Source organism: Octopus bimaculoides, chromosome 16 (assembly GCF_046866305.1).
Source record: "Octopus bimaculoides isolate indiv1 chromosome 16, ASM4686630v1, whole genome shotgun sequence".
NCBI classification, from domain to species: domain Eukaryota; kingdom Metazoa; phylum Mollusca; class Cephalopoda; order Octopoda; family Octopodidae; genus Octopus; species Octopus bimaculoides.
In genome coordinates this window covers 27,204,788-27,230,595 of record NC_142943.1, presented here as the reverse complement: position 1 = coordinate 27,230,595, position 25,808 = coordinate 27,204,788, and the positions used below count along the sequence as shown (strand labels likewise).

At 40.3% G+C, this 25,808-nt stretch overlaps 1 protein-coding gene and 1 long non-coding RNA gene across 9 annotated transcripts in view; one reads left to right on the top strand and one right to left on the bottom strand.

Moving 5' to 3' along the window:
• LOC106871768 (uncharacterized) overlaps positions 1-25,808 on the bottom strand; it is a 1,221,261-nt gene that overhangs the window by 445,137 nt on the left and 750,316 nt on the right. For all 8 annotated transcript variants that reach the window (XR_016244689.1, XR_016244690.1, XM_089364843.1 and 5 more), the window contains exon 52: positions 10,780-10,811. Coding sequence is in view for 6 of the 8 variants with exons in the window: in XM_089364843.1 (XP_089220969.1) it covers positions 10,780-10,811 (32 nt within the window). In the remaining 2 variants the exon portion in view is untranslated. The remainder of the gene's footprint in view (positions 1-10,779; positions 10,812-25,808) is intronic.
• The window catches only part of LOC128249695 (uncharacterized), a 77,766-nt gene continuing 70,527 nt past the window's right edge, over positions 18,570-25,808 (top strand). Inside the window, exon 1 of the long non-coding RNA XR_008265812.2 lies at positions 18,570-22,602. This is a non-coding gene — a long non-coding RNA (uncharacterized LOC128249695). The remainder of the gene's footprint in view (positions 22,603-25,808) is intronic.

Sequence of the window (25,808 nt, the reverse complement as noted above, 5' to 3'; positions counted from 1 at the left end):
TGTCCAATGAAGGAAAGGTACGCACAATTGGGCTGGTTTTTTATGATATTCTTCTGCAGGCTACCTCCAAGATGAGGGACAATGATCTTATCTTCGTGACTGGGGATTTCAATGGGCATGTCAGACGGCAGCCCAGCATCTATCATCGCGTTCATGGGGGTCTTGGAATTGGTCCCCGAAGTGAAGAGAGAACAAGGCGACTGGAGTTCTGTGATGCAAATAACCTTTTGCTCTCCAACACCAACTTCAGGAAGCCAACCAGCCACCTGATAACCTATTACTCAGGTGACTCTGCTAGCCAGATAGATTTCATTCTCACCAGACTGTGGGATGCATGACTGCTCTTAAATGCAAAGACTCTCCCTGGTGAAGAATGTAACTCCAGCATAGACTAGTCATTAGCAACTTTAGACTCCAGGCCAGAATGATGCCAAGAAGCAGCCAATCTGGAAGCATCTTAATTAGGGACATCCTAATTGAAGAAGACCTGGGATGAGGCGGTGAAGCATGACCTTCAAACTTTAGGCCTCACTGAGGAAATGACCAGTGACTAGGACCTTTGGAAATATGCAGTAGGTGAGAAGACCCTGCCAGAAGTGTAGCCAGCTCACTAATCCGTATCTTTACTTCATTGGACACTAAAAACCCTGCTTTCGAAGACCTGTTGAGGCAAGTGAATTTCGAATTTGAAATTTGAAATCTGAAATCGAAATCGAACCGAATCTAATGACTGGCACCCATGCCAACCTCTCCTTCATTGGACACTAAACTCTGCTTGCGAAGACCTGTTGGGGCAAGTGAAATCGAAATTGAACCATACTCGTACCGGTGGCACGTAAAAGCACCCACTACACCCTCGGAGTGGTTGGCGTTAGGAAGGGCATCCAGCTGTAGAAACTCTGCCAGATCAGATTGGAGCCTGGTGCAGCCTTCTGGCTTGCCAGTCTTCAGTCAAATCGTCCAACCCATGCTAGCATGGAAAGCGGACGTTAAACGATGATGATGATGATGATGATGATGAGAGAGAGGAGCAGCTACAAACTTGAGACTTAGAGGGCAACTGGGAATTTATGCGAGACAGCTTGCTGAGTGCCACAGACCAAATCTGTGGCTCATACAAAGTCCCTTCCAGACTCAGGCTAATGTGGTGTTTGAACAATACCACAGACAGTGCCATTAGAGCAAAGAAACAGGCCTGGAAGAGTGAGGGTGGTAGGGAACTGTATCAGATAATCAGAAGGGAAACTAGGAGACAAGTATATCTAGCCTAGGGAGAAGTAGAAAAGAAGAAGTTTGCCAATGTTCAGCACTGTGAGGACCAACAAACTGAAGTATTTCGGATTGTAAAACAGTGTGTGAGAGAATATTGTGATTTCATAGGAGAGAAATGTGGCCACATAGATGATGGTACACTTACTGTTAATGAGTCTGCAAAGAAAGAGGACTGGAGATGTCATTATGAAAAACTGGAGAATGAATGGGAGGAGGAGAGTCTGCCAAATGTTGACCCAACTGAGGAACCAACTGTCCGAATTGACAGTACCCTGTTAGATAAAGTAATTAAGGATATAAAGACAGAGAAAGCCGCGGGCCCATCAGGAATCTCCACTGAGGTGCTTAAAATATCTGGTGGTGTGGGTTATGGTCTAGTCACCTGTATTGCAAATCAGGTGGTTTATGAAGGAGTCATACCTAATGACTGGTGTAGCAGCACCATAGCCAACTGCTACAAAGGTAAAGGTGATGCCTTAGGTAGAAATAATTACAGTGGTATTAAATTGTTGGATCAGGTGATGAAAGTTATGGAGAGAGTCATAACCCAATTAATTAGGGAAAAAGTTAGTCTAGATGAGATGCAGTTTGGTTTTGTGCCCAGTAGAAGCACCATTGATCCTATATGTCTAGTAAGGCAACTTCAGAAGAAATACACAGCCAAAGATATACTTCTGTACTTAGCTTTTGTTGACTTATTGAAAGCCTTTGACAAGGTCTCCTGATCCCTTGTCTGGTGGTCAATGCGGAAACTTGGGATAGATGAGTGGTTGGTGAGAGCTATACAAGTTTTTTACAGAGATGCTACAAGTAAGGTGAGGGTGGGCAATGAGTATAGCGAAGAATTTAGGGTACATGTAGTGGTTCACCAAGGGTCAGTCCCCCCTCTTGTTCATCATAGTCCTCCAGGCAATAACGGAGGAATTAAAGACAGGCTGCCCCTGGGAGCTCTTCTATGCTGATGACCTTGCTCTTATAGCTGAATTAGTACTTGAGCTAGAGAAGTTTCAGGTATGGAAACAAGGTCTAGAATCAAAGTGTAAGCTTTGGAAACACAAAAGGTGCAGTAACATCAAATGAAGTTTAAGAGAGAAACTAACTTTTGGATGTGGAATGTGCACAGGCATAATAAATACTGAACATGAGTGGAAAACAGACTCCATGTACTGCCAGTGTGGCCAGCTAGATGTAGTAGATAGCTTCCAGTATCTAGGCGACCCGGTTAGTAGTGGAGGTGGTTGTTCCGAGGGCCTAGTTGTGAGAATAAGACTAGGCTGGGCAAAGTTCAGAAAGCACTTACCCCAGCTAGCAATAAAGGGCCTCTCTCTCAGAGTGAAAGGAAGATTGCTTGATACCTCTGTGCGAACAGCTATGCTGCATGGCATTAAAACATGAGCTATGACAGCCAAGGACATGCGTGAGCTTGAGAGAAATGAAGTCAGTATGCTTCGCTGGATGTGCAATGTCAGTTTGCATGTTTGACAAAGTGTAAGCATCTTGAGAGAAAAGTTAGGCATAAGAGGCATTAGATGTGGTGTGCATGAGAGACGACTGTGCTGGTATGGTCATGTGATGCATGAGGACAGCTGTGTAAAGAAGTGCCGGTCTCTGTGGAGGGACCCTTGGTGAGGTAGACTTAGGAAGATATGGGATAAGGCAGTAAAGCATGATCTTCGAACTTTGAACCTCACAGAGGCAGTGTCTAGTGATCGAGACCTTTGGCGATGTACTCTGTTTAAGAGGACTCATCAAGCCAAGTGCCCCCATTCTGGTGGTCTGGTGGCAAGTAAAAAAATTAAACTTTTGAATGTTGGGCTCCATAGAGGCAAAGTAACTGAGTACTTTTCGAATGTTGGACATGACGGAAGTAAGGTGACTTAGTTCCTTTCGAGTGTTGGGCCTCATGGGGTGAGGTGGCTGTGCTCCTTTTGAACGGGCCTCACAGAGGCAAGGTGGCTGAGTTCCTCTCAAACGGGCCTCATGGAGGCGAGCTGGCTGAGTTCCTTTTGTGTGTTGGGTCTCATGGATGCAAAGTGGCTGAGCTCTTTTTGAGTGTTCGTCCTTACTGAGGCAATGACCAAGATCTTTGGCATTATGTGGTCCTTGAGAAAACCCATCAAGCCGAGTAATTTCACAGTCGAGGCAGATACCAGTGTCAAGCAAATGCCAGTGGCACGTAAAAGCACCCATTACACTCTCTGAGTGGTTGGCGTTAGTCAGGGCAACCAGCCATAGAAAACCATGCCAAATCAGACTGGATCCTGGTGCAGCCTTTCAGCATGCCAGCCCAGTCAAACCGTCCAACTCATGACAACATGGACAACAGACGTTAAATGATGATGGCAATGATGATGATACAACAGTACCAATAAAAATGGGTTATTATTAAATAAATATATCAAATCATTTCCATATATATTTAGTGCTTCAGTGAAATTATGTCCGATGTGGTCTCAGCCATTTAGGATAAGAATCAAACTGACTAGATTCATTGTTACTTTGCAATTCATCAAGAACCACAGAATCCATATAGCTATTATTACTTCTCTTTATTCATTCCTAACCTATAGTGTAGTAATTATTATTCAGCCATCAACCTTTTACTATGATGCAAATCAGTTATGACAAGATACATACATGTTTACATTTTAACAAATAACAAACTAAAGTTTGACAAAAAAATATAACAAAGTCAGCATATTAAGTTGTTTGGAAAATGAATAAGTTATCAAAGCTTCAAGTATAAGCCCTTCTTTTTTTTAGGAAAGAAGAGAGAAATTAAAGTAAAACTGTATATCATTTCATTGATGGCAACAGACACAAGTAGTGAGTAGATGGTTTATATGGGTTTTAATAGAAAAAAGTAGAGATTTATTGTAGTTTGTTTTTTGCACAGGTCATGCCTGATTGAGGAGTCATACAACACACAAATAGTTTAGCAAACAATAAGGAAATGAGACAGAGATTCACCTTCCCAGTTCTACCATGTCTCCATTTGAGATCGCAGCACACATGCACACTTTGACATTCAATTACGAAATGTATGGTATGTAGCATAGCAGTCTGGAAATATTGCAATCAATGCTGGTGAGCAAACAGTTTTTCAAGCTGCCATGTCTATGTAGTGTACTAGAACATCACTTTCAGAATCTAATTTCACAAATAGAATCCGTTGGTCATCCATTCTCTCACACATGATTTCAATTTCTTCCTACACAAACTTTCCTTACCTCATAAATACAAATAGAGAGATTCATATGCTGACAACATAAGCACTCACATCTACCAAGATTTTTTAAGATAGTGCAGCATAACTATTTCAATCCTTCTTGAAGTTCTAAGGGACCTGGCCCCACAATGGTCTCATGAGAAATACTCTGTCCCTTTCTCATTCAGGAAGTCATTCTTAGATAGAGTGAAGTACATGAAGTGGAAAATTTTAAGCAGGATCAAGCGGTCAACATTAGAAAGCTGTAAGTCATTGAGTTGAGTCACTAAGACATGTAAAGTTGAGACAAGTGTAAATATAATTGGTCAACATGCCGGTGGAGATTACAGATGTCTCCAATACCACACTTCATCCTGCAGCCAAATTCTTTATGAACAATGATTGTGTAGTGACGGCTAATACCAGTCGCCATTTTGGGAAGTTCGTCCACGCATGCGCAGGGACATGTCTTCCGGAAGGCATGCAGGAAGTCCCTCATGCGCATGCTTGGTCATCCTATATCAAAGCATTCCCGCCTTTTCTTGACCTCTTCGCACTGGAGCTTCGAAGACACAGGACCACTAAGAGCCGCTCTGTAACTCTGCCTTTGAGTCAACGCAAACTTCTTCGGAGGCTGAAGAATGACTTAATCAACTAGCGTCGACACTGTCTTCACACCAACCATAAAGGATGACCTGGCAATTCCGTTACCTGAGATGTAGGCTGAGCACTTCATAATAAATATTTGTTATGTTGTTATTCAATTTATCCAGCATGTTCATTTTTATTGAAGAGAATTGATTTGTACGGGATAGGGTTACCCAATGATGGTGGCCCTATAACCTACAATTGATTTTGCTTTTGGATGCATCCATCTACAGCCAGGATTATACATTGATTAATTTTCCACTAATTCTTTACTTTCTTTTTTCAACTCCCCTCTATATCTGATTAACTGTGCCTTTATAGGTGTTATCTCCCACTGGGATTTTAAAAAATCTATTTCTATTTTTTTCCAACTCCTTCCCTCATTTCCCAACCACCACATATGCACGTACATACACATTCACACTACTTGAATCTTATAACAATGTTGATCGGTTATTGTGAGCAATGACCAAGGACATCACATGGGATGGACGGATACATTACAGAGTCTCTGGCCATGAGTGGCGAGTCGTATTGTTGCTCAGAAGGCTCTGCAAAAAAATAGCTCTACACTATTCACAGTTCATGTCTTTATTGTGCCCAGGTATGTTAACTTATCAACAACCTTCAGCGTTTCTCCTTCGACAGTGATAGTTGGTTCCACATATGGCTTCCATGGGACAGGTTAGTGCATTAAGTCTGTCTTCTGAATACTGATTGTGAGGCCAATGTTGTCTGATGTAGTGGAAAAGCAGTTCATGCTGTGCTGTATCTGGGCCTCTGTGGTGGCGTAGAGTGTGCAGTCATTTACAAAAGAAAGGCACACACTAAATCCTCTTTTCCCTTCATCTTGGCCAGTAGTCTCCGCAGGTTGAAGTGTCAGTCATCAATCTGATCTTGACACTGATTTCATTTCATCCATGTTGTGGAAAGTATCCAACAACATGGCCAAGACCATCATGCTGAACAGGGAAGGTGTGAGTACACAGCATTGCTTGACTCCATTAATAACTGGAAATGCATCAGAAGAATCTCTATCATCCAGTTCTCGAATGAGAACGCCATCATGAAACTGACGTAACATGCTGATGAATTTGTCTGGGCAGCTCAACTTTCTCATGATCTCCCATAGTCCCTCGTAACTGATGGTGTCAAAGGCCTTGTTTAAGTCCACAAATGTTGTGTATATATCCTTGTTTTGCTTCTGATATTTCTCCAGAAGTTGGCGTGCTGTAAAAACCATATCAACTGTCTCTTGGCCATCTTTCAATCCGCATTGACTGTCTCACAGATGACCAGCTTCCGTATAATGAGTGGGGTTAAGGATCGAAGGCAAGGAGAGAAATTCCTCGATAGTTGTGACAGGAACACTTACTTACCTTTCTCTTCTAGAGAGTGACAATAGATATATACTTAACACTCTGGGAAAATAATTTCTTGTTGCCACATGGTCTGAGAGAGCTTGGCGAGCTTCTATGACAAGACTGGTACACCTAGTATATATATTTCAGCTTGGATGGAGTCAGAGGATGGTGACTTTGCCATTAGAGAGAAATTTAATTACTTCCTGGACCTCTGCTTTTGTTGGAGGTTCTGCCAGAAAAGTGTTGATGACAACTTGGGGCATATGCAGGCAATGGCTTCGGCTTTATAAAGGAAGGCCCTTTCAGGACGTTGTTGAAGCATGCTGCTCACCTATTCAGGTAGAATAATTTTGTCAGGAACAAGCAGTGTTGATGTTTTGGAGGACTGTGGCCCAAAGATGGCTTATAGGACATCGTAGAAGCACTTAGATTTGTTGCTGTCAGTGTATCTCTATATCTCATCTGCTTTGTTGCTGAGCCAGAAATCCTTTTCCCTCTGAGCTTTATGTGCACTTTGCTTTTGTGATATTCTAAGCTGATTTCTAGGAGGTCAATGTTTTGTCTTGTTGACAGACTCTGTACTCTTCATGCTTCTCACCAAGTAACTTCTGAATTTCCTCATCATTGCTGTCGGACCAGTTTTAGTGTTTATACAGGTTCTGGCTTTGATGAATGATCCAGGGCTACATAGCACATCCCCGAACGCCAACCAGTCATCTTCTATCCACTCTGTACCAACATCAAGTTGGCTCATCTTGCTGTCCAGGCTGTCTATTGCTGAGATTCTGTTGCACATTGTGCTGTTCCAATTTGCTGACACTTAGCCGCCTACTTGCCTGCTTTGCTTGTGGTCGATGCCTGGACAGGATGTGCATGTCTCCTACCCTTAAAATTATTTTTGCTGAGGTGAACGAAGACCAGAATTTCTTATATACTGGATTTCATGTTTTAATTACTGCTTACCCTCAGCATCTTTGGAAGGAGAAGATACTGGAATCTATTAATTTATTAAGTAACAATAAAACTAGACAGCCTAAAATCATAAGTTTGATGTAACCTTTTGAGACCTATTCATAATTAAAATAATATAAGAAAATGCAATAAAGTGAATATTACAATTTAGGTATGCTGTAGTGGCTATCATTCATCACCCATGATGAAGTCAGTTTAGTTTCAACACAAAACCTTAGATCAAATCTCTTGCCTGAAATGTAGTAATCTCTTTCTCTCTCTCTCTCTCGCTATATATGTGTGTGTGTGTGTGTGTGTGTGTGTGTGTGTGTGTGTGTGTGTGTGTGTGTGATTTCTCACTGAGTTCACAAACTAGCTTCAGCTTCTGTTTAATTTGCATAAATCTGTTCCTTATATAATAAAGAAATCAATATCACAAAATCTAAATTTTTTCACCTGTCAAAAAGTTTATTATTGTTAGAATTACACCAGTCAACAAAATATTTGTCCCAAGAGAAAGAATACCTACATCTAATATATTTTTTTTATGCAGAATTCAAAAATAATGTCAAATTAAATGTATCATTCAGTTTCTCTGTTGCACGATATTCTGCTCAGTTCCTGTTATGTGAGCTAAATTTCTGTTAAGCTGCTGAAATATGAAGCTAGCAGTTTCAGAAATACTCCTAATTTAAATGTGTATGAATAGAATTAAGCTAATGAAATCCTAAATCTAGCTATCTGAGTTAATGAGTCACCGAAGCTTGGCAACACCGAGTCGATGAGTTACTGATGCTTTGTCAGTACTGTGCTTGAAGTGTAGGCGTGCAGTTATGTACTAAGTTCACATATTCCATTCAACTTCATATTTCCAAGAAACTGTATAAACATCACAAACAACTTTTGTTATATTTGTGATGATTTAACATTCAAGTCATAAAGATAGCATTTCACACCACTGATTAAAAAGCACTATGAACATTATTTCGACTGCAAAGTGGATGATCAGGATAAAAGCTGGGCCTCTTCATGTGTTTTATGTAACCTCTGTCAGGCTTTTCACTGTATAGGTCAAAAGTTTACGCCATATGCCTTTTGCCACCCCTATGATTTGGAGAGAGTCCAAAGATCACATTTCAGATTGCTACTTCTGCATGACGAATATACAAGGTGTAACATCAAAATCCAAGCATACTATAAAATATCCTCATTTACAATCTGCTATGAGACAAGTACTTCACAGTCAACACTTACCTGCACCTGATCCTCCAAAACTAAGGACACTTAGTGATGATGATTCAAGTGATGAAGATATGGAAAAGAAACAGAAGACTTTGAGCCTAACCATTCTTCAAGTGAACCACATTTGTTGAATCAGGGAGATCTGAATGATTTTGTGTGGGATTTAAATTCGCCGAAAAACGCCTTGGTTTCAGGTAAAATGCTGAAATCTTCTCAAGAGACTATAGTTACTTTTTAATGTACTCAATATTGTAATTTTGCAAATTTTTTCTCACTTCAGGATGGTATGGTGTTTTGTAATGATGTATATTGTTAGGGAGGAACTTAACCACAAATATAGCACGAATGAGTGGCATTTGCCTCCACAAAGTAAGCTTGAAAGCAGTTTTACTCCACAATGGAAATAAGTTTCCTCCTGTTCCTCTGCCGATGCAGCTAGCATGAAAGAAACATATAAGAGTATGAAACTTCGGTTGCAAAAAATTAAGTACGAAGAACATAAGTGGAATATTTGTGGTGACCTAAAGGTTGTGGCACTTTTATTTGGAATGCAGTTGGGTTACATCAAGTTTTGTCACTTTCTTTGTGAGTGGGACAGTCAAGATATGAAAAATCATTATGAAAAAAGAATGTGCGGCCAAAATGATCTCTAACTCCTGGACAGTAGAATGTCATTAATCTTCCCCTTGTTGATTCTGAGAAACTTTATCTGTCTTCTTTGCATATTAAGCCAGGGTTGATGAAGAATTTTATCAAAGTTATGGATAGAACTGGTAAGGAATCCACGTATTTTGAAAACTAAATTTCCAAGAGTAAGTGATGGAAAAAATCAAGGAAAGTTATTTTTGTTGAGCCACAGACTAGGGAGCTGTTGAGAAACCAAAAATTTGATGAAGAGCTTAATGATGTTGAAAAAGCTGCATGACTGTCATTTAAGAGAGTTTTGGGGGAATCACAGAGCAGAGAACTATTCTGATATTGTGAAAGAGCTAGTGACATCGTACAAGGTCTTGAGATGCAATATGAGCCTAAAAAGCCACATCTTGAACTCTCACTTGGATTTTTTTCCTGCAAACCTTGGGCTATCAGTGATGAGCATGGTGAGATGCTTCACCAGGACATTCTGAACACGGAAACCCGGTTCCAAGGAAAGTGAAGCTCTTCTATGTTTGCTGATTATTGTTGGTCACTAAAAAAGGATGTTCCAGAAGCTAAATACAGTCAAAAATCATACACTTCTACTTTTTAAAGATGCTTTCTTGTAATATCAGCCTGATTTTTGAATTCATGAAATACAATTTTTCAACAATTTACATATACTATCACGGAAAAACTATGGCTTATAGAAAAAGTTTGAAAACACACTTGAATTCTATGGATAAAATGTTATTAATTTCATCTACTTTTGTTTGGGGGACCAAATTTTTCATTAATTCTGTTGACCAATTATAATTGTCATCCTTATTTCTGCATTAATATGGCACATTTATTGTATAATTTAATTACTTTGTTACGTAAAAACCATAGCTGAGAGAATGATTCTAAAACATTCGAAATCTGCATTAAAAGTACTATAAACTTCATTTTCTTTAGTTCGTGGGACAGTAAAAAATTTGAATTTTGTTGATCAGTGTTGTTAATGCAATAACTGCCTTAAGAGACATGAGCATAGAGAAATAATGGATTGTTATACCAAATATATATATTTTGTGCCTTCTGTTGATTTCCGTCCTTCTACTATTCATAAATAATACCAATGTTCTAATGGAGTAAGATTTGGAAGTGTAGCAATTTAGTATACATATCCAGCTTAGTATGAGAAAAAAATTTACAAGAAAATCAACAATCAACTTTTATTAACAATTATCTCCCTTGCTCATTGCTTTGAAATTATAGACATTTCCAGGAGAGGTTTTTGCCTAGTAATAACTGAGATAATCTCAACTGATCAGAAATCTCTAATTACTGGGATAATCTCAGCTGATCCCCTATACACCATAACTGGAACCCTGCTATAAATATATGTATATTAATACTTATATATTAACAAATACTTATATATTAACAGATTTAGGGATATATTTCTTGCATTACCTCTCTTCATCCGAGTTGTCCATTTCGTCTTCCTGAAATTAAAACATGATATTGAACGTTAGAAGGAAAGACAAAAATCCAACTTCTTACAACAAATTATAGAGAAGACATGACTGAATATAAATAATACAACATGTGAGAGTAGTGACAATTATCTGATGGAGATTATGTAATCCATATTATCACAGTTACACATGATTTCTTTTTTTCTTATTTATAGTTTTAGCATGGTACACTGGCTTTGACATAGGATTTGAATGGATGAAATCTTCTAACTAGAAACCGTGTCAAATGATGATATGAGAATTTTTATTTAATCAGTTTAAACATTTGTGTAAAATTCAAAGTCATATGAGACTTAGAAATGTATACAATACCCCACTACTAGCTTTAAAAATTACTAAAAAGAAGACACCAAAGAGTGTAAATAGAGAACAATTAAAAAGTCAGGTTATTGAATAGTCATGTAATTTTCATGTATTTGACGATTTTTTATTTGATGGACCTTCATAGAAAATTGCACCTACAGCCCTGATTAACATTTTAAAATCAATATTCCAAACAACCTCTCTCTCAGACTGCTAATAACTGCAACTGGAACAAATCATTCCATAAGGCATCTGAATAATTCCCAGAAGAACACAATCATAATTCCATATAAGATATTCCTGATAGAATATAGCTGAAACAAATATTGAGCAGTCAAAGTCCTTGTATGTTAACTTTGCACTGTATCTGATTCATTTCATACATTGACAGGTCTGGTTGATATATTAGAGATAAACATAGATATACATTTCACTTTAATTTACATAAAATTTAGATCCTGATACATATGAGTAATTTAGTCATATTCCAATGAAAAGCACAAAGACACATTCACTAAACCTATCAAGAAAATATTCCACCCACACAATAAACAAATTAGAGAATGTATCTGAAAGACTGATGGCTACTAAAGCAACATGGCCTCACCATCTCTGAGGACCTCTCTTAACAAACAGACATATATCTTGCATAGAAGGAATAATACTGAATAAACTGGTATTCTTCTTCTTCAGAACCAAACAATATTTCATCCCCATCAACTCTACAGATCCTCTATAAAGCACAGATGAAACCTTCAAATATATAGTTCTCACATACTTGAGATAGTACTGTTGCTACACAAAGTGACATCCTGGAACATATGAAAAGAAAAGTCCCATGACTGATTAATTAGAAGGCATTTGCTTAATGTCTAATCCAGAGTCATGCAGACTCTTCTCTCTCTCTGTGCATTTTTGCCATTATTGCTGTGGCTTTATAATAACCATTACAAAGCATAATAACACAGAAAATAATAATCACCGAATTTCTACGATGTGGTGGAGGGCTACACTAAAGGAGTTATGAAAAGTGTCATACTCTAGCATACCCATGTCGTCAAAAATGCAGGTAATTTTATTAATGATACAAAATGGCACATCAACACAGTAGGAGAAAACATTGATAAATATCAACTATCTAATAAATGTATGTACACACACACAATTGAAGCATTTGAAGAATAATATACGGTTGTAAAATTTGGTTGAAAATAACTTCCACATGATACGTGTATATGTGTGTGTGCGCATAGGTATGTTATAAGGTATTTCTCCAAATGTTTACTGTTTTCCTTACGGGTTTTGAAAAATTGGTTAATTTCAGCGGTTAGCATATAAATTCTGTTATAATAGCTTTATTCCAAATAGAAAATCCTTAAACCGTATATGTTTCCTGGAGTATTAATATAAACAACAACAACAATAATAATAGTGATGATGATGATGATGATGATGATGACAATATTCTGCCCAATACCAAAGATCTGCTTGTCAGTTGTTTGGCCATAACCAGTTGAGTATGTCCCTTAGTGGCTGACGTTATGTGCATCTCTAATCACAACCTGAAGTAGTGTGATTAGTGTGCATCATAACCATGTGTTGAGAGGAATTCTTTGGGGTTTGAATAATTCACCTCTGGAAACATGGGTGTTTCATTCAATATCCTTAAACAACCTTTCGAGCGGGAATGGCTACTCAACCTGAAGAAAATTCTAACCTGCAAGGTCATGCACTGTTAATCTTGGTTAGATCACTATATTGGGCACATGTGATTGTAATGCATGTGCTTGGTGTACCCTTATCAGATGGGTAGTCATGGTGGGTATACTGGGCTTCGTATATTTTACTCCAGTGTCACTTTGATCGCATGCATTGCTCTCTCACTCAATAATAATAATAATAATAATAATAATGAGTATGATGAAGTAGCGTTTCATGAATTTTAATTTTGATTGAAATACAGCTTAATATTGACCTACATATATTTCCATTACATCGGTTAGTAGGCGTTGTAATTGAAACTTTACTGGTGCATTTTCTTGCACCAGTAACTTTACTGTTCCTTGAGGGTTTTCATTGTAATATCCTTTCAGATCCAACTGCTTTGAGTTTTATGTAAATTTTAGTATTACGTTAAATAAAGAAGTACTGAACTTTAATTCAGACGCGAACTTTATTTTGAATTCCAAGAATTGATTGGATAATTACTTGTTTGTTTCTTTGAGTTATTTCAAAATATTTCGTTTGATTTATTATATTATGGTTGTTTAATTATTTAGAACTTGTCTAAAAGTTAATTTCTTTTTGTATCTAAACAACTTAAATCTCGCTCGTCTAGAAATTTTATATTGTATTTTTTGCTAAAATTTTTCTATGCATAGATCATATTTAGTGGAGGAGCAATGGCCCAGTGGTTAGGGCAGCGGACTCGCGGTCATAGGATCGCGGTTTCGATTCCCAGACCGGGCGTTGTGAGTGTTTATTGAGCGAAAACACCTAAAGCTCCACGAGGAGATGGTGGCGAACCCTGCTGTACTCTTTCACCACAACTTTCTCTCACTCTTACTTCTTGTTTCTGTTGTGCCTGTAATTCAAAAAGGTCAGCCTTGTCACGCTGAATATCCCCGAGTGTGTCTGTTCCGTTGTTCGGATCAACTGGAACCGTTGACGTCGTAAGCGACGGAGTGCGAACAACACTCCCTAGTCTATAAGGGTTAACGGTACTAATTAATTCCCCGTTGATAGTATAGTCCTTGTTTCTGTCTTTAATAGACCAGGTTATCTTATTTAGATTAGTTTGGAAGTTTTTATTTCTATCTTTAAACGAATTTAAGTGTCTAGCCAGTACCGCTTTGTTTCTGTTTTGTCAATAATAAATGTAAATAGAATATGCGGTATATCGATGTAAAGTTACATCGAAGAGAACTGAATACTTTTACATCAGTGCAACTTCACTGTGCTTCTTCTAGTTAATGCATTGCCACTGCTAATGCCTTTGCTCTCAGTATTGTTGTCAATGTTAGTGGATGAGACGCTGCACTTGTCACTGTTGGTGCCGGTGTTTCTACCGTTTAATGGGTTACTGCTGCTGCTGCCGCCTCCACCATTGCCATTGTTGTCGACGATGTTGTTAGATGAGCTGCTGTTACTCTGATTGTTAGGGCTAGATACCACCACATCCTCATAAACAGGTCTCTCGGCCTCAAATATTCCCCACCGCCACTGAGCAATCATTGTGTTGCCTGCAAGAGCAACCGGCCTTTGCTCGCGTTTCATGGGTGCTTGCAACTATTCTTTTCATTTTGAGTTCATAACTAAAGGGGATCTCTCTTAAACTCAAGACACAATATGCTACCTGCTGCTGGTGTGAGATTCCTCGTTCGTTGATTGGGCGTGTAAAAGTACCTGCTGACTGGAGCCAGTGTGAAGTTAGAGACCTACTGTTCAATCTTTAGATCAATAAGTTTTGCCAACTGGACCGGTCTAAGGGAGATAACTCGTACCGTTTATGGCTCAGTATATATTAAACATTTGTACACAAATTAACTGACGAACGGTTTAAATCATTTTTACAGCCTAATCGACGAACGGCTAATCCCATAGACGTCTTCATGATGCCAGAAAAATGGTGCAGTTTAATAATGGTTCGACTTGGGTCAAACAATCTAATTCCAGGTGTTCCTTCAGTGTGGCGATGGAGCCTACGACAGTACCGACATTTGTGACCGCATTGGGTTATATATCCTGGACACCTAAGGGAAAAAATTTCTTTCAGTCCTATTTGGCCTCTACAGATATGACGTCCCGACCATCTCTAGCAGAGCCAACGGGCACATCCTTGATAGATTTCGAAAGGACATGACTAGCGTCCTAGGCTCCATGGAAGGGATTGCTTTTACACACACACATATATACATACATACTTATATATATATATATAGACTTTATTAAAAAGTAACATCACAAAAACTGTTACTCAAAGTTTCACGGTCCCATTCGTCGGATACATATTTGAAAAAATGAGTAAAGATGGCTTTTGGGAAAGCAATTTTTATTTTAATGATAGTGTTTACAGTTACTCTAACGAGTTTCGAGCTTTTCGATAGCCGTTTTCAAACTGAAATTCTGTGGTTTAGAAGGTTGCTTACATAGCAAAAGACTTTTTCTCACAAGTATACAAATAAAACATATAAATAGAAAATAGAAAATAAAAGATAGAAAAAAATATATATAAAATTTAATATAAAAAAATTAAAAGAATACAAAAAGTAAATACAACAGCATGTGTGAGAGAAGAAGAAAGAAAAGAAGGAGAAAAAGAGAAGGAAAATGGAAAGAAAAAGAAGGAAAAGGGGAATATGAAGAAGAGCAAGAGGAAGAAAGGAGGAAGGTAAAGAGTTAGAGGAAGAAGACAAAAAGTAGTTGAAAATGGTAGAGAGAAGATATATACATACATATATACATGCATGCTTATAAACATATTTTCAAAGAAGCTGACAAAAATGGAATAATAGTTATCATGGACAAGAACCATTACAAAGATATGGTTATTGGACAACTCAATGACCAGCACTTCTAAAAAAGCTAACCAAAAATGATGATGAAAATACCATGTGCAAGATACATAGACTGGTCTCAAAACATCGTGATAATCTAACTGAGAATGAGATTAATTATTAACCAGCTTCCAAGTCAAACCAATAACTTCTATGGATTACCTAAAATCTGAAAATCAAAAGAAATCCAAGACAACATAAAAGGAAACAATTCAACGTATGTCAAAACCCAGAAATCTGAAACATAATCCTTAAAGGTCCAGCACACAAAGCTTAAGCATCTTGACAGATAAAGTTCTAAAACTTTTATGTAAAATGATACCAAGCTATGCCTGGGACAACATGGATTTTTAACTACATACCTAAAAGTGTCCACCAGGAAACAATTCTAGTTAGTGTCAATGTAACTAGTCTATACACCAATATGCCACTCGACATAGGAATTGAAGCTATAAATTTCTGGTTAACAAAATACCTAAACTATATCTTGGAAAGATTCTCAAAAGCTTTCAATTTCGAAGGATTAAAATTAATACTGGAAAATAATCACCTCTTCGATAAAAACTTCTACTTACAAATAAAAGGAACGGTGATGCACCAAAAGTAGCCCCTACATATGCAACACTCGTTATGGGCTTCTTAAAAGTCAAACTTTATTCCTAACTAACGGAAACATTTAACGAATAATTATCCATTTATATAAAACACGATTGGAAACGATATTTAGATGAATGCTTTATATTCTGGACTAAATACCAAGAAACCTTAGGAATCTTTAACACTTCTAAACAACTTTTAAACAACTTATACACTTCAATAACTCACGTTTAAACAAATTTAATAAATTTAAAAGTGTAACTCACTTTTAAAAATCTTACACACTTCAATAAAATTCACCATGGAACAAAACATAAAGGAATGACCATTTTTAGACATACTTCTAATTAAAGAAAATAACACTATAAAAACAGATCTCTTCTACAAACCTTCAGGTACACACCAATATTTGAACTTTCATTCCTCTCATCCATCATATACCAAAAGAAACATACCCTTCAACATAGCAAAACGAATTTGCACGATAATAATAGATGCAGAATTAAGGGACACAAGATTACAGGAATTTAAAATATTTCTAAAGGAACAAAAATATCCCATTAGTTTAATTGACAAAGCAATCAGCAAAGCATAAAACATCTCACCCACAACCCTCTGAGGAAAACAAACACACAAAAATAAAAATAATAATGAACCCATAAGCATTCCTTTTGTCATCACTCACAACCCATGAAATCACGACATTATCAATACTGCAAAACGATACCTCCCAATTCTTCCATGTTCCTCAAGAATGAAACAATTAATAACAGACTCAAAAATAATTTATGGCAGATGGCAACCAACATAAAAAACTCTTAACCCAAGCAAAATTTACAACCACAGAAGCAGCAAAGAGAGTTTAAAAATGTGATGACCCTTGTTGTGGAACATGTGACTACATTCAAGAGGGAGTATAAATTACTTTTAAACACAATGACACTTTTAAAATAAATACAAGTATGAGTTGCAAATCCATACCAGCTGTGAGGGATTAATAGAATGGCCTCAAATCAAAAGATCATCTTTTCACATGAACTCAACATTTTTGACCACATCTAAAATATTTCTTTATTCCTTATAGACTAATCTCCTCTCTTTACCATGTTCAACAACTTTTTGTCTTCTTTACTTTCTCTTATTCATGTCCCCCTTTTCCCTTCTTCTCCACCTTTTCTTGTTCTTCTTATTTTTTATTTTTTCTCCTTTTCTTTTTTCTTCTTTTCTCACACATGCTGCTGTATTTACTTTTTGTATTCTTTTATTATTTTTTATATTGAATTTTATATTCTTTTTCTATCTTTTATTTTGTATTTTCTTTTTATATTTTTTATTTGTAAACTTGTGAGAAAAAAATCTTTTGCTATGTAAGTAACCTTCCAAACCACAGAATTTCAGTTTGGAAAAAAATCGAAGCTCATTAGAATAATTGTAAACATCATTAAAATAGAAACTATCCCCTCAAATGCCAGTTCTATTCATTTTTTTAAAAAATACATTATACTATACCAAGAACTTTTTATTATTCTACTATGTATGTATGTATGTATGTATAATTAGGGAAAATTAAATATCTCGTATTTGAATTGGATTTCCGATCCTTCCAGTAGGGGCATGTTCCACAGTGTGAACGCCCGCATCTTTTAACTCTTGGATCCGTTGCTGTTGAGTATAACGTCCGATTTGTCTGTATTCTTTATAGCGATTTAGGTAATGTTTTTCTTTAGATGGACTTGTGTGTTTGTACAATGTGCTTCATGTTTGGCCCCCTTGTGAGCATTAGTAGATTTCGAATAGGGTTGTGTGTTGAAATATAGGTCAGTGTTTGTATTGTGGGTGTTTCTCTTAGTCTTTTGATATCTATTTTCTTCGTACATTTAATCACATCTTCTATTAGTGAGTGCAGACAGTGCTTCTCGACTACTGTGACTTTAAGATCACAAGTCGAAGCTTTCAAGTATTTGCATGAGAAAATACAGCGCAAATCCTTTTTGCTAAATGAAAGGGAATACTCATTCTAATGTATTTTGGTTGGCATGAATTAAACAGAAGTTATTGCTTCGATTTATAATAGATATCGGTTTCAATTTGATTGTTGCCTTTTTATATCAACATATCACGGAATGACGCTTACACTTGGCTGTACTCCGTTGCAATTTGAATATTTGGATTCATACTGTGGTATGACGTCAGTGACTGGGGAGCTGACCGGAAGGGCGAGTTGACCGGAAGAGGAAGGGCAGAGGGAGCCTCGATCAGGATTCGTGCCTTTTTCGAACGGAGTCGTGTTCAGGAGAGGACGTGCTAAGTGACGGTCTAGGTTTGGGGGAAGCAGCTGCTATTCCTAGTGTTCTTCGGGTCGGGGCAAGCTTCGAGGATCGGATACCGCAAGACAGACCCGCAGTCGACGAAAGGAAAACCGAGGTAAGGCGATTACATCTACTCGCACGCATACACCACAAGCTATTTCGGCCCCACGTGTATAAATTCGCCTCGATGGCAGCCAAGATTAGAGTCGCCTGTGATGTGATCAGGCCTTTTAATGGCGAAGGAGATGTGATGGCTTGGATGCGAAAAATCAGGCTCGTGGCGAAGCTGCAAGGGATAAGTGATGTGGCGAGTCTCATGGCGCTATACTTGGAAGGGAGTACCCTGACCCTGTATTTAGAAATGGACGAGGAAGAGAGGTTAAGTGCGGAGAAAATTGAACAGAGATTGAGAGAAGCGTATATAGAGAGCGATTACGCTGCCTTCGTTAAACTAGGAACTGTTAGATGGGGGGGGGAGACAGGTGGATGAGTACGAGGCGGAAGTGCGTAGACTGGCCACGCTGGCTGGGTTTACGGGAGAAGGCCTGGACAGAGCGGCGCGGCTGGCATTTGTGAATGGATTCCCTGACGACGTAGGGATTCGATTGCAGCAGTTGCCTGGCAAGAGAAAAATGGCGCTCAGCGAGCTAGTAGCACAAGCTCGCGTGTTGACACAGCACGTCGGACGGAAGCCGATAGCGATGGCGGCGACGGAGGCGCATTCCGACAGACGACAGACTGAGAAAGGCGTGAAGAAGCCTACCGAGCAACAACAGCGGCCGTTCTCGGGCCGGTGTTTCAAATGTCAGGGGTCGCACATGGCGAGGAATTGCGCCGAATCGGGGCCCGTCTGCAATCGATGCAGGAAGACTGGGCACATCGCCCGTGATTGCGACCAGGGAAACGACCGTGGGGAAGTTGCTGCCTCTCAAACTTTCCCCGCAACCAAGTAGAGGCGCTTGTGGAGGCGCTGTCCGTAGTCGAGGTCGAGGCCGAGGGGAAGAAGTTCAAGGCCCTCGTGGACACGGGTTGCATGACTACCCTCGTGACACCAAGGGTGGTGGAGAAATGGGATGGGGCGAGTAGCGTCCGGGCGGTCGACGGTAGAGAGATCCGTTGCAAGGGCAGCTCCAGTCTGGAGATAGTCTTACCAGGTGCGGCGCTGAGGCTACGGGTGATCGTGATCGAGTATGTGATAGACGGGGTTGATGTCGTGTTGGGGATGGACGCCATCAACCGTCTTGGTGGTGTTAGGATTGCAGGAGATGAGGTCACGTTCGGAAGCGTGGGGGCATCGTGCGCCGTGAGTCGGGACCGCCGAGGAGAGCAGAGCCCGGTCGGGGACAGCGCCGCTTACACCATCGAAGACAAAGATTTTCAGGCGGCGTTTGATGGTCGGAGGTGGACGACAGAGTGGCGATGGAAAGACGAGCCCCCACTACTAAAGAACAGGGTGAGCTGCTAACAGCATACTTTGAAAGGTCACACCGGTGTCGAGTTCGACGAGGAGGTAGAGAGATGGATCAAGGAAGGAGTCCTTCTCCCGTCGAAAGAGGAGGTGGTGAGTGGAGTGCTGCCTCTAATGGCGGTGGTGCAGCGGACGAAAGGAAAAGTCAGACTGGTGCTGGACTTTAGGGAGCTAAACGAACATATATCGTGCCACACAGGAGGCGAGGCAACGGACGTTTGTGGTGAGACGTTACGTGTGTGGAGACAGTCGACCAAGGCAGCGACGATCGTCGACTTGAAGTCGGCATATTTGCAGCTCCGTGTGAGTGACAAGCTGTGGTGATACCAGCTGGTGCGGTACAAGGGCCGGACGTACTGTTTAACCAGGCTGGGTTTCGGGCTGAATTCCGCTCCGAAAATTATGACAATGGTGCTCAAGTCCATCCTAGGGAAAGAGGAGAGGATAAGGAAGGCCACCAGTTCCTACATCGATAACATTTTGGTTGACGAGACTGTAGTGCCAGCCACCGAGGTAGTGAGACACCTGGAGAGGTTCAGGCTGATTGCGAAGCCGCCTGAGTCGATGGTGGGGGGAGCTGCACTGGGGCTGAAACTACAAAAAGACAGATCGGGCGAGCTGGTGTTCCGGAGAGGAAACAAGATCCCAGAGCTGAGTTCCAGCGTCAGCAGGAGAGAGTTGTTCTCGGTTTGTGGGAAGTTGATTGGACACTACCCGATCGCTGGATGGCTGCGCACTGCGTGCAGTTACACCAAGAGACGAGCAGAGGGGGAGAGTTGGGGTGACAAGGTGGGAGAGGCGATGATGCGGGAAATCCTAGAGAGGACGAGAGCGGAAGACCCGGTCAGGGGAAACTGGTATGTGCCCAAGACGGAGTGCGGGACGGTTTGGTGTGATGCTAGCAGTATAGCGATAGGGTTGTGTTGGAGATCGAAAGTGCTGAGGTGGAGGATGCGGCCTGGCTACGGAAAGCGGACGACTTCAACCACATCAATGTCGCCGAACTAGACGCGGTGCTGAAAGGGGTGAACTTGGCCCTGAGATGGGGGCTGCGCTTGATCGAGATCCGGACGGATTCGGCCACCGTGATCGGCTAGGTAGAAACAGTGATTACCAGCGAGAAGAGAGTCCGGACGAAAGGTGCCGCGGAGATGTTGGTGAAATGCCCCCTAGGAGTTCTAGGAGAGCTGATCGCCGAGTTCGGACTGAAGCTGAACGTGGTCTTCATGCCTTCGGAGAGAAACAGGGCGGACGCACTGACCAGGGTGAAAAGGGTGTGGCTGGAGGAACCGGAGGAAGCAAGGAAAGGGATAGCGGCAGCGTGTCGGCTGGGTGACTCTGAATTTAAGGAGCTACATGCTATGCACCACTTGGGGGTGGATAGGACTCTCTATCTAGCGAAAATGATTGATGCTGACGTCACTAGGAGAAACGTCAAGAAAGTGGTTACGAAATGTGACAGATGCCAGTCCATTGACCCCGCCCCGGGTGGGCATGAGCAAGGGAATCTCTCAGTAGAGCGCAACTGGAGGAGACTAGCTGTGGATGTGACGCACTACCGTCAGGGAATGTATCTCAGCATGGTCGACTACGGGCCGGGCCGGCTGGCCATTTGGAGGGAGTTGAGGACAGGCATTGCTGATGAGATTGCCCGCATTTTGAATGGGATATTCTTGGAGAGGGGTCCCGTGGAAGAACTGCTAATGGACAACGTTTCGTTCGGAAGCGTTGGGGGAGATGCTTGACCGGTGGAAGGTGCGGCGTATAGGCCGAGCAGCAACGGAATCGTTCAGAGGCACCATCGGACGATCAAGGCCATGGCTGAAAGGGGGCACATTTCGCCCCTGGAAGCGGTCTACTGGTATAACATGTCTCCCCGATCCGGACAAGTGGAAGAGTCTGTGCCGCACAGAGCAGTGTTCAAGTATGAATGGAGGCATCCCAGTAAGACGCCGGAGTTCTGCGAGGAAGAGAAGGGACCCGCCGGCGTGAAAGTAGGGGAGGAAGTTTGGGTCAAGCCGCCGAAGGCACGCTGCACATCACAATGGGGCAGGGGAACAGTCACAGCGGCCAAATCCAGAAACAATGTATCCGTGGATGGAATGCCGCGTCACGTGCTGGACCTGCACAGGATAGCCACTTCGTCGGATGAAGAGCGCGATGGAAACGAGGCACCTAGCTTGTGAAGATCTCGACGTGTAAGGCGCCCGCCCGGTTGGATGGCGGACTTCGAATTGGAGTAGGGTTGAACGTGATCTTTAAGATCAGGGTGGCGTGTGGTATGACGTCAGTGACTGGGGAGCTGACCGGAAGGGCGAGTTGACCGGAAGAGGAAGAATGGCAGAGGGAGCCTCAATCGGGATTCGTGCCTTTTTCGAACGGGGTCGTGGTCAGGAGAGGACGTGCTAAGCGATGGTCTAGGTTTGGGAGAAGCAGCTGCTATTCCTAGTGTTCTTCAGGTCGGGGAAAGCTTCGAGGATCGGATACCGCAAGACAAACCTGCAGTCGACGAAAGGAAAACCGAGGTAAGGCGATTACATCTACTCGCACGCATACACCACACATACTATTCAGCAGAAATTTAAATTCAAAACGTTTGTCTAGATTTTCATCCCAAATGATAAAGCAGTAATCCATTTCTCTCTTATCATCATCGTCGTTTAACGTCCGCTTTCCATGCTAGCATGGGTTGGACGATTTGACTGAGGACTGGTGAAACCGGATGGCAACACCAGGCTCCAATCTAATTTGGCAGAGTTTCTACAGCTGGATGCCCTTCCTGGTAAAATAAGTATCTATATTTTTATGTGGATGCTTGATATACAGTTAACTAGCAGAAGCACCCGGCGTTGTTCGGATTGAAATGCCACAATGTTTTTGATAATTAGTAAATTTCCCATGTCATAAATATAATAAATAATGTTAACGCCATATTGTAACAAGATTGTTCACCTATTGTAACAAAATTATAACAAAACTGATGGAAATTGTAAACAAATTGATTACTGGATAATGCTGAAGCCAAGCATTAACAGTTTCATACGAAGTCCTGAGAAGGGCTTTAATGCGTTCTCAGATGGTGTAACAATCACAGCTGAAATAGCCCTGAAACAAGGATTTTGTCATTCTCACAGCAGTAACAATTTGATAAGATGCCCTGAAAACGGCTGTAATGTGTTCTCAGGTGGTGTAACAAACATATGTGAAGTGACCCTGTAAAATGCCTTGTTTCGTTTTGACTGAAAGCAGCGTAACTTGCTGTGAAATGTAAAACTGTGAAAACAGATGACAAACCTAGGTTGGACAAGAGAAAAGAAACATAGTTGAGGTAAGTTAGTAACTTTGAAAGCATGACTACATTAGCACACAGTTACCACATATCAGGTCTGCAATGTTACACTGGTGTAGTGGAGGCACCGAGGTTTACGAATTTGAAAGCAGTTGGTGCATGAAGTGCCTATAACACCTCTCTGTAGACTCATTTTTCGTTTTGCAATTAGGGGCATGTGCGAATAGATCTTGTTTTCTTCCAACTCTGGAGCATCCGACATATAACTGGCCATGTGAGAAACATGGCTCGCCCTCCTTCTTTTGGCAGCCGAAACAGACTCTGTTTTACGACCAAGGCACGTTCTTTTCTTAGGTGGCATGGCGGTAATATTGAACTATGTTTAAATTGCAAGTTTTAAAAAAATGACCAAAATGGGACACTGAAAAACGAATTTGGCACGATGTATAAAAAGTGAACCTAGTAAACGTAATATTCAAAAAAGATTGAAACAAGGACAGACAGTTAGCTATGTGGACACAAAGACACTTAATACAATATTTTTTAACATGTAAGCTAAAAACTGATAGACGGCAACAGTAAGACAGAGTTAACTTAATTGAGTATGGGGAAAATGAAAAATTTCAGCAGGAACTATGAAGTTAAAGCAAATAATAGGCCTAACCTGTAAATCTAAGTACATATCAGATATGCACAAAAGTACATAAAAAATTACGATTTGACACTGGCATGATCAAGTGAACAGTATTCGACCAATGAAAATCAGTCAAAGAATTAATTGGACGGGATCATTCCAGTAGACAATCAATAGTGCTCATGCGAATAGGTCAAAGGTCAGTCTCACAGTTCACTCCTTTTTGGCAGACCATTGGCTTGATGCCATTAAAGTAAATGGTTGTGAAAAGGGGGAATTATGATCGTCGGCGATAATGGAGAGCAAGGGGAAGTGAGTAAACACTGAGCAATGAGGAGGTATTAAAAGCAGTCATTCACACCAAATAAGAGGCTGAAGTGGGTGGAGGGGGCATCATGGTCATAGGGGATAATAGGGCGGTTAAGTAAACGCTAATGTACACAGATCAAAAAAGGGGGTGCGCATTAATAGTGTTCACATGTCAAAGTTCATGCTCACAATTCACTCTGTGTTATCACACCATCAGCGGAGGGTAATTAAAGAAAATTTGTGCTAAAGTGTGTGTGTGTGAGGGGAGGCATCATGACCGTAGGTGATAATAGGGGAAGGGGTAAGTAAACACTAATGTACACAGATCAAATCATTGAGGTAAAACTGCTCCACAATCCTTGGCGTGTGAGTAAATGGCAGAAGTTTTTTTTTTTTTTAAGTTTAATCCAGTAAATTGTGAATTAAGTGCGAATAAACTTGGCAAAAGATTAGTTTAAAACAGTCAATTAAGCATGGGTAATATTCTTGTTAAATTTGCAGCGAATAGGTTCTGGAACTGCGGAAGTTATTGGCAAAACACGAATTCTACACAGTTATTTGCAAACTTTTCCCATTCAACGCGGATTGATTTGACAAAACATTAGTTTAAACCAAATTTTAATTCTTGAGTAATGTTTGTGCCAAATTTGGAGTGAATCGGTTGGAAACTGCGAAATATATTGACAAAGAACCGATTTTATGCAGTTATTCGTGGGTTTTTCACAATTATAGAAGATGACATTGAAAAATTTTTAAGCAAAAAATTCTTATGTCATAAGTAATGTTTATGTCAAAGTTGGATGAAATCACTCGAAAACCAGGGAGTTATGGGTAAAAAGCTGGTATTTTGAACAGTTATTCGCGTTTTTTTTTATTAAACGCGGTGGGGTCTTGAAAATATAAAGTAGGTCATGACCACTCTTGGAGCATGAGCTATCAGTGTGTCAAGTTTGAGCGAAATCAGTTGAAAAATGTGGAAATGCATAAAGAACACACACACACACGCGCACGCACACACACACACGCACACGCACACACACACACACACACATCTGTTTTATACATATAGATTCTAAATATCCCATTATAACGTTTGAAAGAACTAGGGCTGCTATTAATTCCATAGTTTTTCAAAGTTTTGTCAGTAGTAAGTAGTATCAAGAGTTAATTATCCTGGAAGATGAATTTTATAACTTCCATAATAAACTCCTTGTTCACACCCTCTAGAAGTTCTTCTGGGTAGTTCTCCAGTTAGAATTTAATTGTTTCTATTCCATAGTTGCATGGGATATTCGTGTACATGTTCATGACATCGAAACAGATCATAACTGTCTCTTCGTTGATTGTTTTTGGTAAGTAGTTTACCACATCCAGATCATCTCTAACGAAGCTTTGATATATTTGAAAAGGAGGTTTCAATAGGATGTCAAGAAAATAACTTAAGAGATGGGTCTCACACGCTGTGCCAGCTCGGATGAGCCTTAGTTTGAATATCCTAG